Source organism: Diadema antillarum, unplaced genomic scaffold (assembly GCF_040938485.1).
Source record: "Diadema antillarum isolate AM-2024a unplaced genomic scaffold, OU_Dant_1.0 seq00000355_RagTag, whole genome shotgun sequence".
NCBI classification, from domain to species: domain Eukaryota; kingdom Metazoa; phylum Echinodermata; class Echinoidea; order Diadematoida; family Diadematidae; genus Diadema; species Diadema antillarum.
The window spans coordinates 16,165-29,119 of record NW_027271361.1 but is presented as its reverse complement, the minus strand read 5'-3'; the positions used below and the strand labels follow the sequence as shown (position 1 = coordinate 29,119).

Below are 12,955 nucleotides of genomic sequence, written 5' to 3'. Positions count from 1 at the left end.
ACACTTATGATATAGTACAGAGCATACCATTTTAAGAGGAATTCAAAGTTTATTTGATGAAAATCGGGTTTGGAATGATTGAAACATCCAAAAACAAAGTAAAACAAAGCGATCGTAATAAAGTGTGGGTCCCACACTTTATTAGAATCGCTCTTTTTTGGATATCTCAGCCATTTCAAAACCAATTTTCATCAAATAAACGTTGAATTCCTCATAAAATTACATGCTCTTTCATATTTCATGAGGTTTCTCATTATCTCACCCAAAAATGTTAGAAACCTGAAATTAGGTCTCAACCAAAACTGTACGATCCCTTTAAGCTCTTGTCAACACTAATAATTCCACACAATATAAACTTGTCTACGTGTATGCTATATTTTGATTCTTGTCTCCTGCAATTCACATTTCTTGCCCCTCCCCCCTCCCCAACAATCTTTTCTTACCTACTGCTTTGAAACCAGGCAGTATTGTGTTTGTATTTTGATTCTTTACACTTGCCAGCATTCCGTTTACATGCGTAATTCTCTGACAGGAGACAAGAGGCCTAGGGTCCTACACATGCACAAAAGGATTGAGCATTTGAAAGGAGCTCCTGTGATATTGTTTACTCACAAACAAATACATCCCTAATAATGCTCCAAAACATGGATTATTCACCCACTGATGTCTTTTTTTTTCCCCCTTCTTTCTCAGAGTCAATCCATGGGAGAACAGTTTGCGCGCACACACACACACACACACACACACACAAGTATTATACCATAAAAGAGATCCTTTTTTATATACTGGTGATACTGCATTATGAAAAGACCCAGACTATTCTTCTTCTTTTTTGCGATTTTTGAGGGATGAGGTTTGATGCAATATATTTCATATCATATGTATTTTGCCCCAGCACAGGAACATGCGCTGCATACCATACATAACCAATAGAGGACAACAGCCAAATAGTCACAACAGCCAAATAGTCACTCTTCTAGCTTCAAAATCCTCAAACCTTAGAAAACACATTTCTGTGGTTTGGTGCAGTGATTTTTGACTAGTTTAGAGTTTCTTGAAAGATTATCAAAAAAATATTTCATATGGGTCCACTGTCATCTACAAATACTATTGTGTATGTGTGTGTGTGTGTGTTTGTTTGTTTTGGGGGGTTGGGATTTGGGATTGCAGAATTTGCAAAATCCTAAATCTCATTAGCTCAATCTATAACTTATTCTCTACTTAGCAACAAATTTTAAAGGGATGAAAAATCGACATATTTTTTTTACCTTACATTTCTTTCCAATATTGTGCGGACAGAGCAATTCAAACAAAGAGGGAAACTAACCAAATACTTGTACGATACAAACATAGAAGAATGGGACTCCACTGAGATGACATCCTTTTTTTGTGTGTGTTAATTTCTATTCAGATAAATCAATGTAATCTGTTCCATCTAATCTCTCTGCAATACGTGTTAAAACAACGAAATTAAGAGAGATATTTAAAGAGGATAAGACAATTGACATCTCTGCAGCAAAATTATCCCAGGACTTGAGCAATTACTATACATATGGTGTGGGACAAGCACAATATGTGTATATTACAGACCTCTAGTCTGCGTGTGTGTGTTTGTGTATGTGTGTTGTGTGTTTGAGCATGCTGTGTGTGTGTTGTGTGGTATGTGTGTGTGTGTATCTGTTGTGTGTTTGCAAGTCTGTTTCTGTTCATTTTGTTAAACTTCTCAAAATTGCCCAGAATTTCTCGGTGACACAAGTTGCTGACACACATGTTAAAAGGGTAGATAAAGCTGCCATACTTACCTGTAGTAATGGTCATCTCTCAAAAAATGACAGTTAAAATAAAAACCAGGCAGTGTAAAAATAACAAGAACACACATAAAAAGCCCCCCCCCCCCCCCCCCATCAAGGTCATCTACTGACCCACAAACTCCAGGGGTCAGGTTCTATTCTAGTCCCATCACACAAATAATTTAGGCACTCTTGCTTTAATGAGCTACGTGGGTTGTAATATCAATAGTGCCCGTCTCCAATGTTGTGGTGCACATTGTGGGAAAACACAACAAGGTCAATTTACTTTTCTTATCAATAATTGCATCCAAAAACAAACACCATTGTTGTCTTTTACACATGATCTCTATTTGGGTTGGCTCACAGATGGTAGGCTTTTAATGAACTTGCAACTACTCATCTGGATATAAAATGTCCATCGGACATGTCATCTGCAGAGTGCACTTAACATCAGCATTACCTACAAGTATTGGTAAAAAAAATTATGCCAAATTTCTTAATCCCCCCCCCCCCCCCATTTGTGATCAGGTCTGGAATTGAAAATCCTCAAGAGTCGGAATACCAGTGGAATAAGTGGTTACCATGGCAACGAAAGCATCAATTTCCTTTTTTTTTCTTATCTATTACATGCTATCTCTAGAAAACTGGGCCAGATCATCTGGAGTAATTAGAACAAAATAATTAAGTGAATACTACTGTATGCAGAATATCCACGGCAAAAGGAGAAGGCAGCTGATTGCAGATAAATTAATGGCATTCTGCAGGCACTATGACTATTTCTGATGCTGTATAGTTGCTCAGCAACGAAGCCTACTGAAATTGGTAAATTTGAAAAAATGGAGTTGAAAATGACGCCCCATAATCTCAGAAGAGCTGATGCAGTGTAGATCGTGTCTTTGATTCCTATTCCCTGTAGCACAGATGTACAATCGCACAATTCACAATTGCATCCACAACTTGAACAAGCACAGAATATGTCTATTCAAGGATGGGTTGAGGGGGGGGGGGGGTAGGGGAGAAAAGGATTTGCAAAGACTGCGGTTGTTGTTGTTGCTGTTGGCAATGATTCTGAAGGGCAGAGATGGACTCAAGTCTGGATGATCTGGGCATAAGGCTCACTTCCTGTAGGCCAGTTTTTCTCCCGGCTGTGACACATTTCAAGATCAATGAACTCAGTACTGCCACTGCCTGCCTACACACAGCCCATGGGGGCCTACAGAGGCATGGCAAAGCCTTGCATACTCCATCACAGCGCCTCACAGTGCCATTTTTAATTTCTGAATGATATGCATACAGTACATGCTACTGTATACATGTAGATGTCCAGTCCTCCTCAGGACAAGTATAAGTCCTTTTAAGTAATATACATGAGATCGTTGTTTATGGTACCTTAAAAACAAACTGCATGATATCATTTATCTATGGTACCTTAAAAACAAATACTCAAATCAATTCTATACACATTTTGATAATGATTTAGTTGTATTCTTATCTACTTTACCTTTGGTATTTAGTGATTTTACTTTTCAGGGAAATCACTGCATGAGGCTTATCCTGTACAGGGATTTGCTGCATACAATTCCTACTGTCGTATACACAAATTAATCCAAAGAGCAAGCCACAAGCTAGTCCTCCAAAGTAATGAAAAGGATACTAATGTGCGAATGATAACTTCCAATTGCTGAATTATTGTCACTTTTATCAAAGAGGATGAATTTCTAGTTAATTTGTTTTTAAATTCCCTGTGATAAGCTTTTATATAATCTTAAACATGAAGTGGCTCACTTCTGTGAATACGATCACACACGCAAATTATCCACATGTAGTTACTTGTAACCAGATAATTGTGATGCAAACATTGGGACAAATGTCAAGACATTATTATCAGTCCGTGCATGTTACTATCTCATATAATGTACATTGGGACTTTGATACGTTAGGGAGCATGCGGGGGCGGGGGGGGGGGGGGGGGGGGGGGGGGGGGGGAGGGGGAACTGCTTGATAACAAAGGACAGTATTCCTCTTTGGTTGAATGTTTTAAATTATCATAATCATTCAGCCAGCACAGGGCGCCTGCAGGCTTGCAATGCCAGGACCCTGCCCCGCTGTACAATCGAATCCTCCACATTTCAGACACACATAGGTTTTAATGCATGTGTATGCTTCTGGGCACCACTGGAGACTACTGTATCTGACTCCTGCACTTGTTGAACTTTTGACGGGGATGCAATCTCCTTTCTCCCTTCGTCTCATCTTGATGCGTTTTTCACCGTCTTTGAGCAATCCCTTCATACATCTCCTCATGGGGGGACCACCCTTGAATTTAATCAAAAACCACTTCTCCACGGAGGCATCATTTCTGAAGCGCAGTTGCACTTTTGCCTCTGCTTCTAAGATTCTTCTTTTTTGCTGTTGTTGTTGATGCTCCTAGGGATGTGGTTAAAATTCAACAGGTTTGACTCTTCTTTGACATCCATATTCCAAAATGCATCATGGAACAAGGTCGCTTCAATCAATGTTAACACCTCGATGATGCTCTTTGCCCAACAGTAAACACACGGATGGCCCACAATCAATCAATTACTTTAATGGAAGTTGTGCTTCATAATCCTCCAAAATTTCCACCAGGCTTTGTTTACAGTTGGCTGCTGACACAGTAGCATGTGACAGAAAGCAACAGGCTTTTAGCAAGTCATCTTTTGCAGCGAAAGTTGGGGCACTTCTGTATCAACCAGTTCCATTCTCTTTGCAATTATCACCATCGATCAAATGTGATTACTCTAGCTATTTAATTTGAAGCAAACAAGATAAAATTAAATGGAGAGGAGAACATCTTAAAGCATTTCTTTTACATCTTTGAAATATGTTTTGTCTTTGTCTTTTTGTTTTGCTTTTTCCATCCACAGTGCTACATCCATTTTGGCATATCATAGCATGCTAATGGAATGGAAGTCTTCGATCTTGATTGTTTCCGACCAAAACTGACACGACCGCCCAACTCCCTTCTAAAAAGCATCAGTGCCACTGGAAGGGGTGTGGGTGGGGGAGAGGACGATATGGGGAGGAAGGAAGCATAAATTTAAATGCTAATTTATGAACGTGCCACACGTCAGCTTCAACCTGCTTTGTTATTCCACCTGCTCGCCGCTGGCAGCCAGCACCGAGGACATTCATGGTGCGTCACTTGCCCCTCTCACTATTCAATACCTCGGGAACATCACAGCAAGAGAGGGGGACTGCAATTACATAATTAAAGCTGTCTACCCACGCGCTACACCATGATGGCTACACCCACATGATAAGTCCACCTACACAGGCTGGGAAGGAGTGATCTTCAAAGCTGCTAAAACTTTGGAGCACACTCCATCGTACCAATTTGTTGTGGGCCTCGGAGCAGACATTATTTTGCCAAAACATTCTTGGATTACAACACATCACACAGATTGATTTCTTAACTGGAAAATGGTTGAGGATGATGGATGAACACTAAATTACTTACATCCTTTCTCCACCTACACCCGCTCTCCTTCTAAAACAAGCATTCATGTGCACACACGATATCATCACTCTTCTCCATACCCAAAACAACCCATTTTATGTTCCTACAAGCTGTAGCACTGATGATAAATAAAAATGACAAGTTCAAATCTAAGTTGCCTGTGTGTATTTTTTTTTTCAAAATTTACAAACTGATTTCTGAATATCTAGCAATGAGAGGATTTGAAACAGACTTGTTTCACTCTATAGGCAATAATACCCTCAAATTTTGAACAGCAGGCACTCAGCATCATATACAAATTTGTAATGCTACATGTAGCATGACTGCTAAAAAAGAAAAATTAACACAAAGTTCATAGCACCCAGTGATATATTTGTGCAATTTTGTTGCAATGTGTTTGAGAGTAAATTCTCCCGACTAACCAACAGCACACAAAAAACAGGTCTTGTCAATATCAATAATAATTAAGACTACATACAACACACATCAAAGAAGTTTAAATCACATTACTTTTAGTATACTATTACCATGAATAGATCTATTGAAAAATTAAAACATGCACAACTTGAATACACATACAGTACATGTACTGAAGAAAGAAATAAAAAAGCTCATAATATTTTGTCCAGATCTAAAAGATAAATGGCACTGTACTTGAGAAAAATATTATGAAGAAATTATCATTTACGATGTGGGGCGGAAAAACAATAACCATATGTACATGCACTCAATCTTGCAGGATAAAGATAATTACAGTCCATGCATTTCATAATGGACTCACAAAATGTACATATGTGTATGTCTTAGAGCAGAAATGCCTGGCAGTAGCAGGCATCATAGACCCTGTTTACAGTGCGAGGCTCGACCGAGGCTCGGCTGCGGCCCAGCCCACCTTCATTTCAGTGTAAACGCGCAAAAGGCCAAATGCGAGGCCAAAATTGGCCTCGCATTTGGCCTTGTTCTGGAGGTGGTCTCGGCCGCGGCCGAGCCGCGGCCGAGCCCGGCCTTTTCTCAGTGTAAACGCAAACTGGGCCAAATGCGCGGCCAATTTTAGTCTGGCTTCCAAACCCTCTGCCTGTATCTTTTGCTATTCAGGATATTAACCCCCTCAACGTCGAAAACTAAAGGTGGTTTTTGTCCTGCAAAGGATTTTTTCCTTCGGCAAAGGCCTTTGCCCGAACGGCGACTTTGTCGCCACGGAATTCAGTTGGCGAATGGTCTAAAAACCAGACAATACCAAATTGCGTTTGTTTACAAGCAGAGCGCCACTATGACAAAATATTGAAAGGTTTGAATCAAAAGCGCGGCCGAGCCCTGCAGTGTAAACGGACAGAATTGCGGGGCTCGGTCGCGGCCCAGCCCAGCCCCGCACTGTAAACGGGGTCTTATGAAAACTGAAACCACAAATTTCTTACATTCCAAATACCTCAGTTTGGGTTGGAAAATGTGCAGGACTTCTTGGGTAAACTTACCATCTTTCTTCAGCTTTGTCAGAACGAATATGAGATAGTTGTTGAAGTCTGGAAATTGGTTCAGCGACTCAAGTTTCTGGAAGACTCAGAATTAAGGAACATGATACTGACAGGCATTTTATATGTAGTATTCATATACAGTACTTCATCTTTATAAAAATATGAATAAATACATTTTCATCTGTGTCTATACAAATGAACAAATGAAGACTTTTAGTAAATACTGTATGTTTTAACCTTTTCTGAAATCAACTAAAACCCATTACAATCATGAGAAACATCATTACAATCAATGCTTGATTCAAAGCAATAATTTTTGCACTGAGTTTTGTTGTCGTTTTTTGTCAACAAGTAGTGCAATTCAATGCTTGAATCATACACTAAAGCAATGTATAGTTCTTTTTGAAGGAAAAAAATTGACAGAAACTACTAAATGAGATATGATCTAATATTCATTAGAGGATTATACACACGTGCATTCTACATCTCGTGTGCTTCAATGGTTGAAAAAATATGATACAATGATATGATACGTCATATTACATGTGAAAGAAAACATCACACTTTTACTACTTTTAATATAGAAAATGCATAATGTAACATACATAGTGACCTGCTTTAATCAGAAGGGGTCAGGAAACACTATTTTATCCCATTTAAGCAGGGCTCCAACTAGAACAATGCGTGGTAGTGGCCAGAGTAAATCTGCCCACATGAAACCCAAACCATTGGGCATTATTAAACAAAACTACACACAGTTATCATAAAAATTGATATTCAGAGCAACAGGTATACATGCACAATTGACAAAACGGCAACTCAAAATGACAATTAATGACAATTTGAACAAGAGCAAATTTACATATTAGCGCTTTGCATCCAGTGGAAAAGGCGCTCTATAAATGTCTACTATTATCATATTGCGTGAACAAACCTTCATTTGCTCAGTCCTTCATAATAATCCTCTTTTTAGAGTTCACAATTAATCCAGCCACATTGCATTTGAACAGGCAGCACTGTTAATTTGAATATTGTGGTTTTTTTTTCTTATTGCATCCTTTGAGTGAACATGTACATTGTACACTGCAAAACTCAATGGCCCCCCCCCCAAAAAAAAAAAAAAAAATTCTCTTCTTTTTCTTTCTCTGTCTGTCACAAACATGCACACACACACACACACACACACACACACACTGACTTTCCAAGACCAGGGCTTACGTACTTCAGGCTTGGCGACCACTACAAAGATTTTCTTGTACCGGTTCATAGGTGCATCCCCCGATGACACAACATTTGCTCCTGAGACAGTTGCTCCGGTCTTATTTTCTCAAGGACTTAGGGTTACATGTTGTAGGGTTATGCCATAGAACTGTTTCCCCCAACTTTTGATATTTTCTATGCTGAAAAAAAGTGTACCATATACAGACAGAGAGCTTTATGGTAATACAACTGTAGGTTATGCGAGTCCTAGTGACTCGGGCAAGATAATTGAAATGGACAATGAATGTTGCTGCACACAAACTTAAAGCAAAATAATAAGTCACTTTTTTTTGTGTGTGGGGGGGTTGTCCTATGCTCACTGCTTACACTGTGGGCTGGAGGTGATACATACACATCCCATCAGTGAGGTGCCTCCTCCTGTAGATTCCAGACCACATCACACACTCACACACTTACTAATACTGAAACTTCACAATTTACAGGCATGATCTCTTTTAAATTCAAACCTAAATGACAAAAACTATGCATTTCCACATTATCTTTGTTCAGTGGTGTTTTTGTTTTGTTTTTGTTGTTTGTTTGTTTGTTGTTGGTTGGTTTTTTTTTTTTTTTTTTTTTTTTTTTTGGGGGGGGGGGGGGGGGGGGGGGGGTACCACAAACCCACTTAACTAAAGCTCACTGCCAGGCAAGTACTAGGTTCAGGTTGCGTAGGTATCACACGTGACCATTGCTTGCAAAGAACAAGTTGTTCTGAGTGGCACGTACAATTTGTAAGTTGACATTGACATCAACGCTTCCCAATGACCAATTTGGCGTAAATTTATGTGAGTGATTGAAAATAAGCTTTTAAGTGTTTCCTTCAAATGATTTTGGTGTAATTTGGGCAAGCAGAATTCGAGGATCTACATAAACATTGATACGATAAGATAAATGCCCCCAACGATGATTTGATGATTTGCTTCAGAACGGTCTCATATTCAAGTAATGTGCAGTTTAATGCTTCCAGGTTAGCGTCCCTGGTCAGTGACGGAGCATTAATCTGCACATTACTTGAATATGAGACCGTTCTGAAGCAAATCATTTTCACACAACAATAGATATACAGTAAACCTCGCATGAGTCGAAGCTCTCGGGACTGACAAAAATGTGTCGACTTAAGTGAAATTCGACTCTGGCGAGAGTCGATTTTTTTTTCGACTCACAGTTATGTACATGTATTATAGTACATTTGCATGCATGTGTGTGTGTGTGTGTGTGTGCGTGCGTGTGTGTGTTTGCATTCAAATTTGTCTGTTCTTGAAGATAATGTTCTTATTTTGTTCTAAATTGAACATGGAATTTGTATCAATACTAGTAGTTAAAAGTAGTTCTGAGAATGTCTGCGCTAATGTGGCAATGTGCATGTGCTATGTCTATGGTGCAATATAGGTAGCCATCTCTGTCAACCTACCCTGAGACAAACACTCTCCCAGGCCCATCCCACCTCCATTGAACAAAACTATACAGCCAGTCGGGCACGCACAAACAAGCTCCGCCCACTTGGCCTGTCACTAAAATATTAAAGCAGCGATTGGTTGACCACGGAGTTCTGGCTTGACATGGATAAAGTATGGATGTGCTGTGTGTATGGATAAAGTATATGGATCGATGTGCTGTGTGTATACATGTATACATGTGTATGTATTCGACATGCGTGCAGAGCGGTACGGTGAGTGTGCATGCTTACCTGCAGCGGGCCAGGGACGGGGTTCTTCGACATGCCGATTTTTTTGTTCTCTAAATGTAATGAGAATGCCAGACAAATCTTCTTCGGCTCAAGTGATGTAAACTACGTGTATTATGTACAAAAGGGACTGAATGTTTTACTTCGACACAGCCGAAATTCGACTCTCGTACTTCGGCTTATCCAAATATTTCTTAGAGAAAACACATAGGGAAAAATCGGGACTTCTTATTTTGCTTCGAGTTAAGTGATTTTCGACTCACTCGACGTCGACTTATCCGAGGTTTACTGTACAATGAACTCTTGAATGAATCCCATAAGGATTGGAACAATCATCTCCCAGCATTTCCACTGATTCCCACTGATCAGTTACTAGCCTTCCCCTTTAAGCGCGCGAATGTGAGCACGAGCAAGGGTGGGAGGGTTTTTTTACCCCTCCCACGGTAATGAGCTTTTTCAATTTTTAGCTCTTATGGTGCGATCAGGTTCATTCTTAAGTGACTTTTTTTACTTATTTTGAAATACAAAGAAAATATACCTTCAATTGCAACTATCACTTTAATCCTTTGGGCTATGCTCATTATAATAGGCCCAAGTTGCAGACTTTGCCCAATGCGTGAGAAAAATGGATGCCATGCGTGAGATCGTGAGATGGCCCCCAAATGCTTGAGTCTCACTCAGAATGCGTGAGACTTGGTAGCTCTGCACAATATCAAGTTCCACAAGAATCTTCAAGGTTGAAGGAAGCAGACTACCGACAAGAATAATAATTATGGGCAGCTTGCTTTACACAAACTGGAGAACCAACACTACAGTCTTTATGCTATACTAACTACTGGTATTTTAACCAAGTACTGCAGACCAATGCAAACATGTAGCAAATGTTTACACTTCTGATCTTAACTTAACAACAAGTGACAATAGAGTTCTAACGTCAATTACCATATAGTCGCCACTTGTGTGTATTTCCTATGCACTCCCGGGTTGGCAAACGAACGATAGGCACTGAATTAGTTCGCCGCCCATAGGCTATAGCGCATCACGTACAACTGTATTACTATTATTAGCGCGTGTTATAGACACACTTCAATGTACGAATTACACTACGATGCATTGTGCATCATTGCGTTTGAAAAACTTTGTTAATCTGCCACCTGAAATCCATTCGAAATCAAAAACATTCTCGCATTAAAAAATGGTTTTGTCACCTGTTTACATATGGTAAAATACATTTGGATTACAATTATTTGTGTTTTTATGGAGGAAAAAGGTGAATTAGGAATGTCTTTTGAGAGCGATGAAAATCCGTCGCCCCACCTGATCTCCAATCACGGCGCGTGTTACATGCGATGTGAATGTCTGGCCACTTTAGGTAGTGGCGACTTAATGGTAATCGACGTTATATCTTTCTTTCCCTTTTTTCACAGTCTTGCCTCTTGGGAATTCTCTCGACTTCGATCCTGTCTGACTCTGATATCTTTTAGGGTAAGGGCACCAGTATTCGGTCAGCCCCCGGTATTCGGTCACTTATTACTAGTCACCAGCCAGTGAGTTCAACTGTCACAACACACGCAAATCACACTAATTCACATACTTGCACACTCATTCACAACAGGAAACTCCCTTAGCCCCCTCTAAAAATCCATCCAAAATCCCAAATTTTACCGTCAAAAGTGCAGAATCGGCGCTACTTTCCAAAAGCGCGCGCGGATAAGGCCCAGTCTTAAGAATACGGGTCGCCGAAAAGGCGCTAAAAACCGAGAAATAGGCCGTTCTATCACGGGATTTTTTGTTTATCGCAAGCTTGGAGTGTGATGGTATCCTCAAAAACGCAAAGGAAAAACAAAATTTCCGTACGTGCCGATACAGTGTCTCAATGCACAAGGGTTGAATGCAAGTGCCGAGTCCCCAGTATTCGGTCACCAACGGGCGCCGCAACGTCCCCGATGCAATTTTGCGCCAACAAGGTAGCGCGCGCGTTTTTCAGCTGCCTTGAACACGCATTGACTTTGAACGCGCATATCGCGTGACCGAATACTGGAGCCGGTGACCGTATACTGGGGAATTTTCAAGGTGATATATTTTGCGATTTTGTGAAATTCTGTGTGATATTTAACAAAATAAGAATTGAGATTAAAGAAATTTGATATATTTCACATACATTGCTGTAGATATGATGTATGTAGGCTATGTATTATTTTAGTTTGAAAAATATTGCAAAAAAGCTTAAGTGACCAAATACTGGGGATGTTACCCTACACTTAAGTAGTCGATCCATGGTCCCAACATCTCAAATTAAAGTTTACTGTAAACTGTTCAAACACCATTGGACACACGTCGGTAATTTAATGAACATAACCGGGTAAAATAAGTTATCTTATTCATAAATAACGTTTCTGTGCCAGATTGCCCACAGCGGGTCGAGGTAGCGGTAAATCTCTGCGTCACTGCCGCTCGCTGCCTGTATGTATGCATAGCTGCATGCAGTGGAATCGAATCCCGCGTTCATAAAACGCACGTGCAAAACGGATTTGGGTTCTCACGCACGACACCGAGAGAGAATGAATGGATTTGCGATCAACCGTCGAAAAACGGGATGCAAACCACACTGGCGACTTACTATTACGACTGTAACAACTTTCAAAAAGGATACTTGTTGCACTGTTCTCTGAATTTCAGTATCCGGACTCTGTGATTCCTTCAAAAGCTGTAAAATTTGCTCTAAGCCTTTCGAATCCGGCTGCCATGCGAACGCCATTTTGACTATTTGTGAGGAGAGAGGAAAATGAAAAAATGACGTAAACGAACACGAGGGTGTCTGTCAGTAGATGGCGCATGTCTACATTATCAAAGTGCTTTTCCCCAGTAGGTGGTGGAGAGGAAAATACTAGTACAATGTACAAGTGTAATGTCTTTTATTTGACATTTTCTATCTACTAGTATCTATCTATCTATCTATCTATCTACACGTATCTGGCTATCTACACTCAGCAAAAATAAGAAAGTAAACACTTTTCCAAGTTTATATTTCTCAGTGAATATTTGGCTAAAAGTTAATGTATCATATACCATATTGAAGGTAATTTAATTGGCTATCAGCCTATAGTAGGTCAATAAAAAGGGGAAACTTTACGCATGAATGAACACCTTTGTTTTTCTCTTCCAAGGCACAAAAGCAAAAATTGCAAAAATGCACAAGTTGTCATTCATGTGCAAGTGCTCTTTCGTGTAACAATAAGAACAAACGACA

The 12,955-nt window shown here is 39.9% G+C and overlaps 1 protein-coding gene across 1 annotated transcript in view; it reads right to left on the bottom strand.

The window, feature by feature from the left end:
• LOC139731061 (transportin-1-like) overlaps positions 1 to 12,463 on the bottom strand; it is a 62,701-nt gene extending 50,238 nt beyond the window's left edge. Inside the window, exons 1-2 of the mRNA XM_071641941.1 lie at positions 12,359 to 12,463; positions 6,762 to 6,837 (exon numbers count right to left, since the gene is read on the bottom strand). Of these exons, the coding sequence (XP_071498042.1) occupies positions 6,762 to 6,837; positions 12,359 to 12,463 (181 nt within the window). The remainder of the gene's footprint in view (positions 1 to 6,761; positions 6,838 to 12,358) is intronic.
• Positions 12,464 to 12,955: the final 492 nt, after the last annotated feature.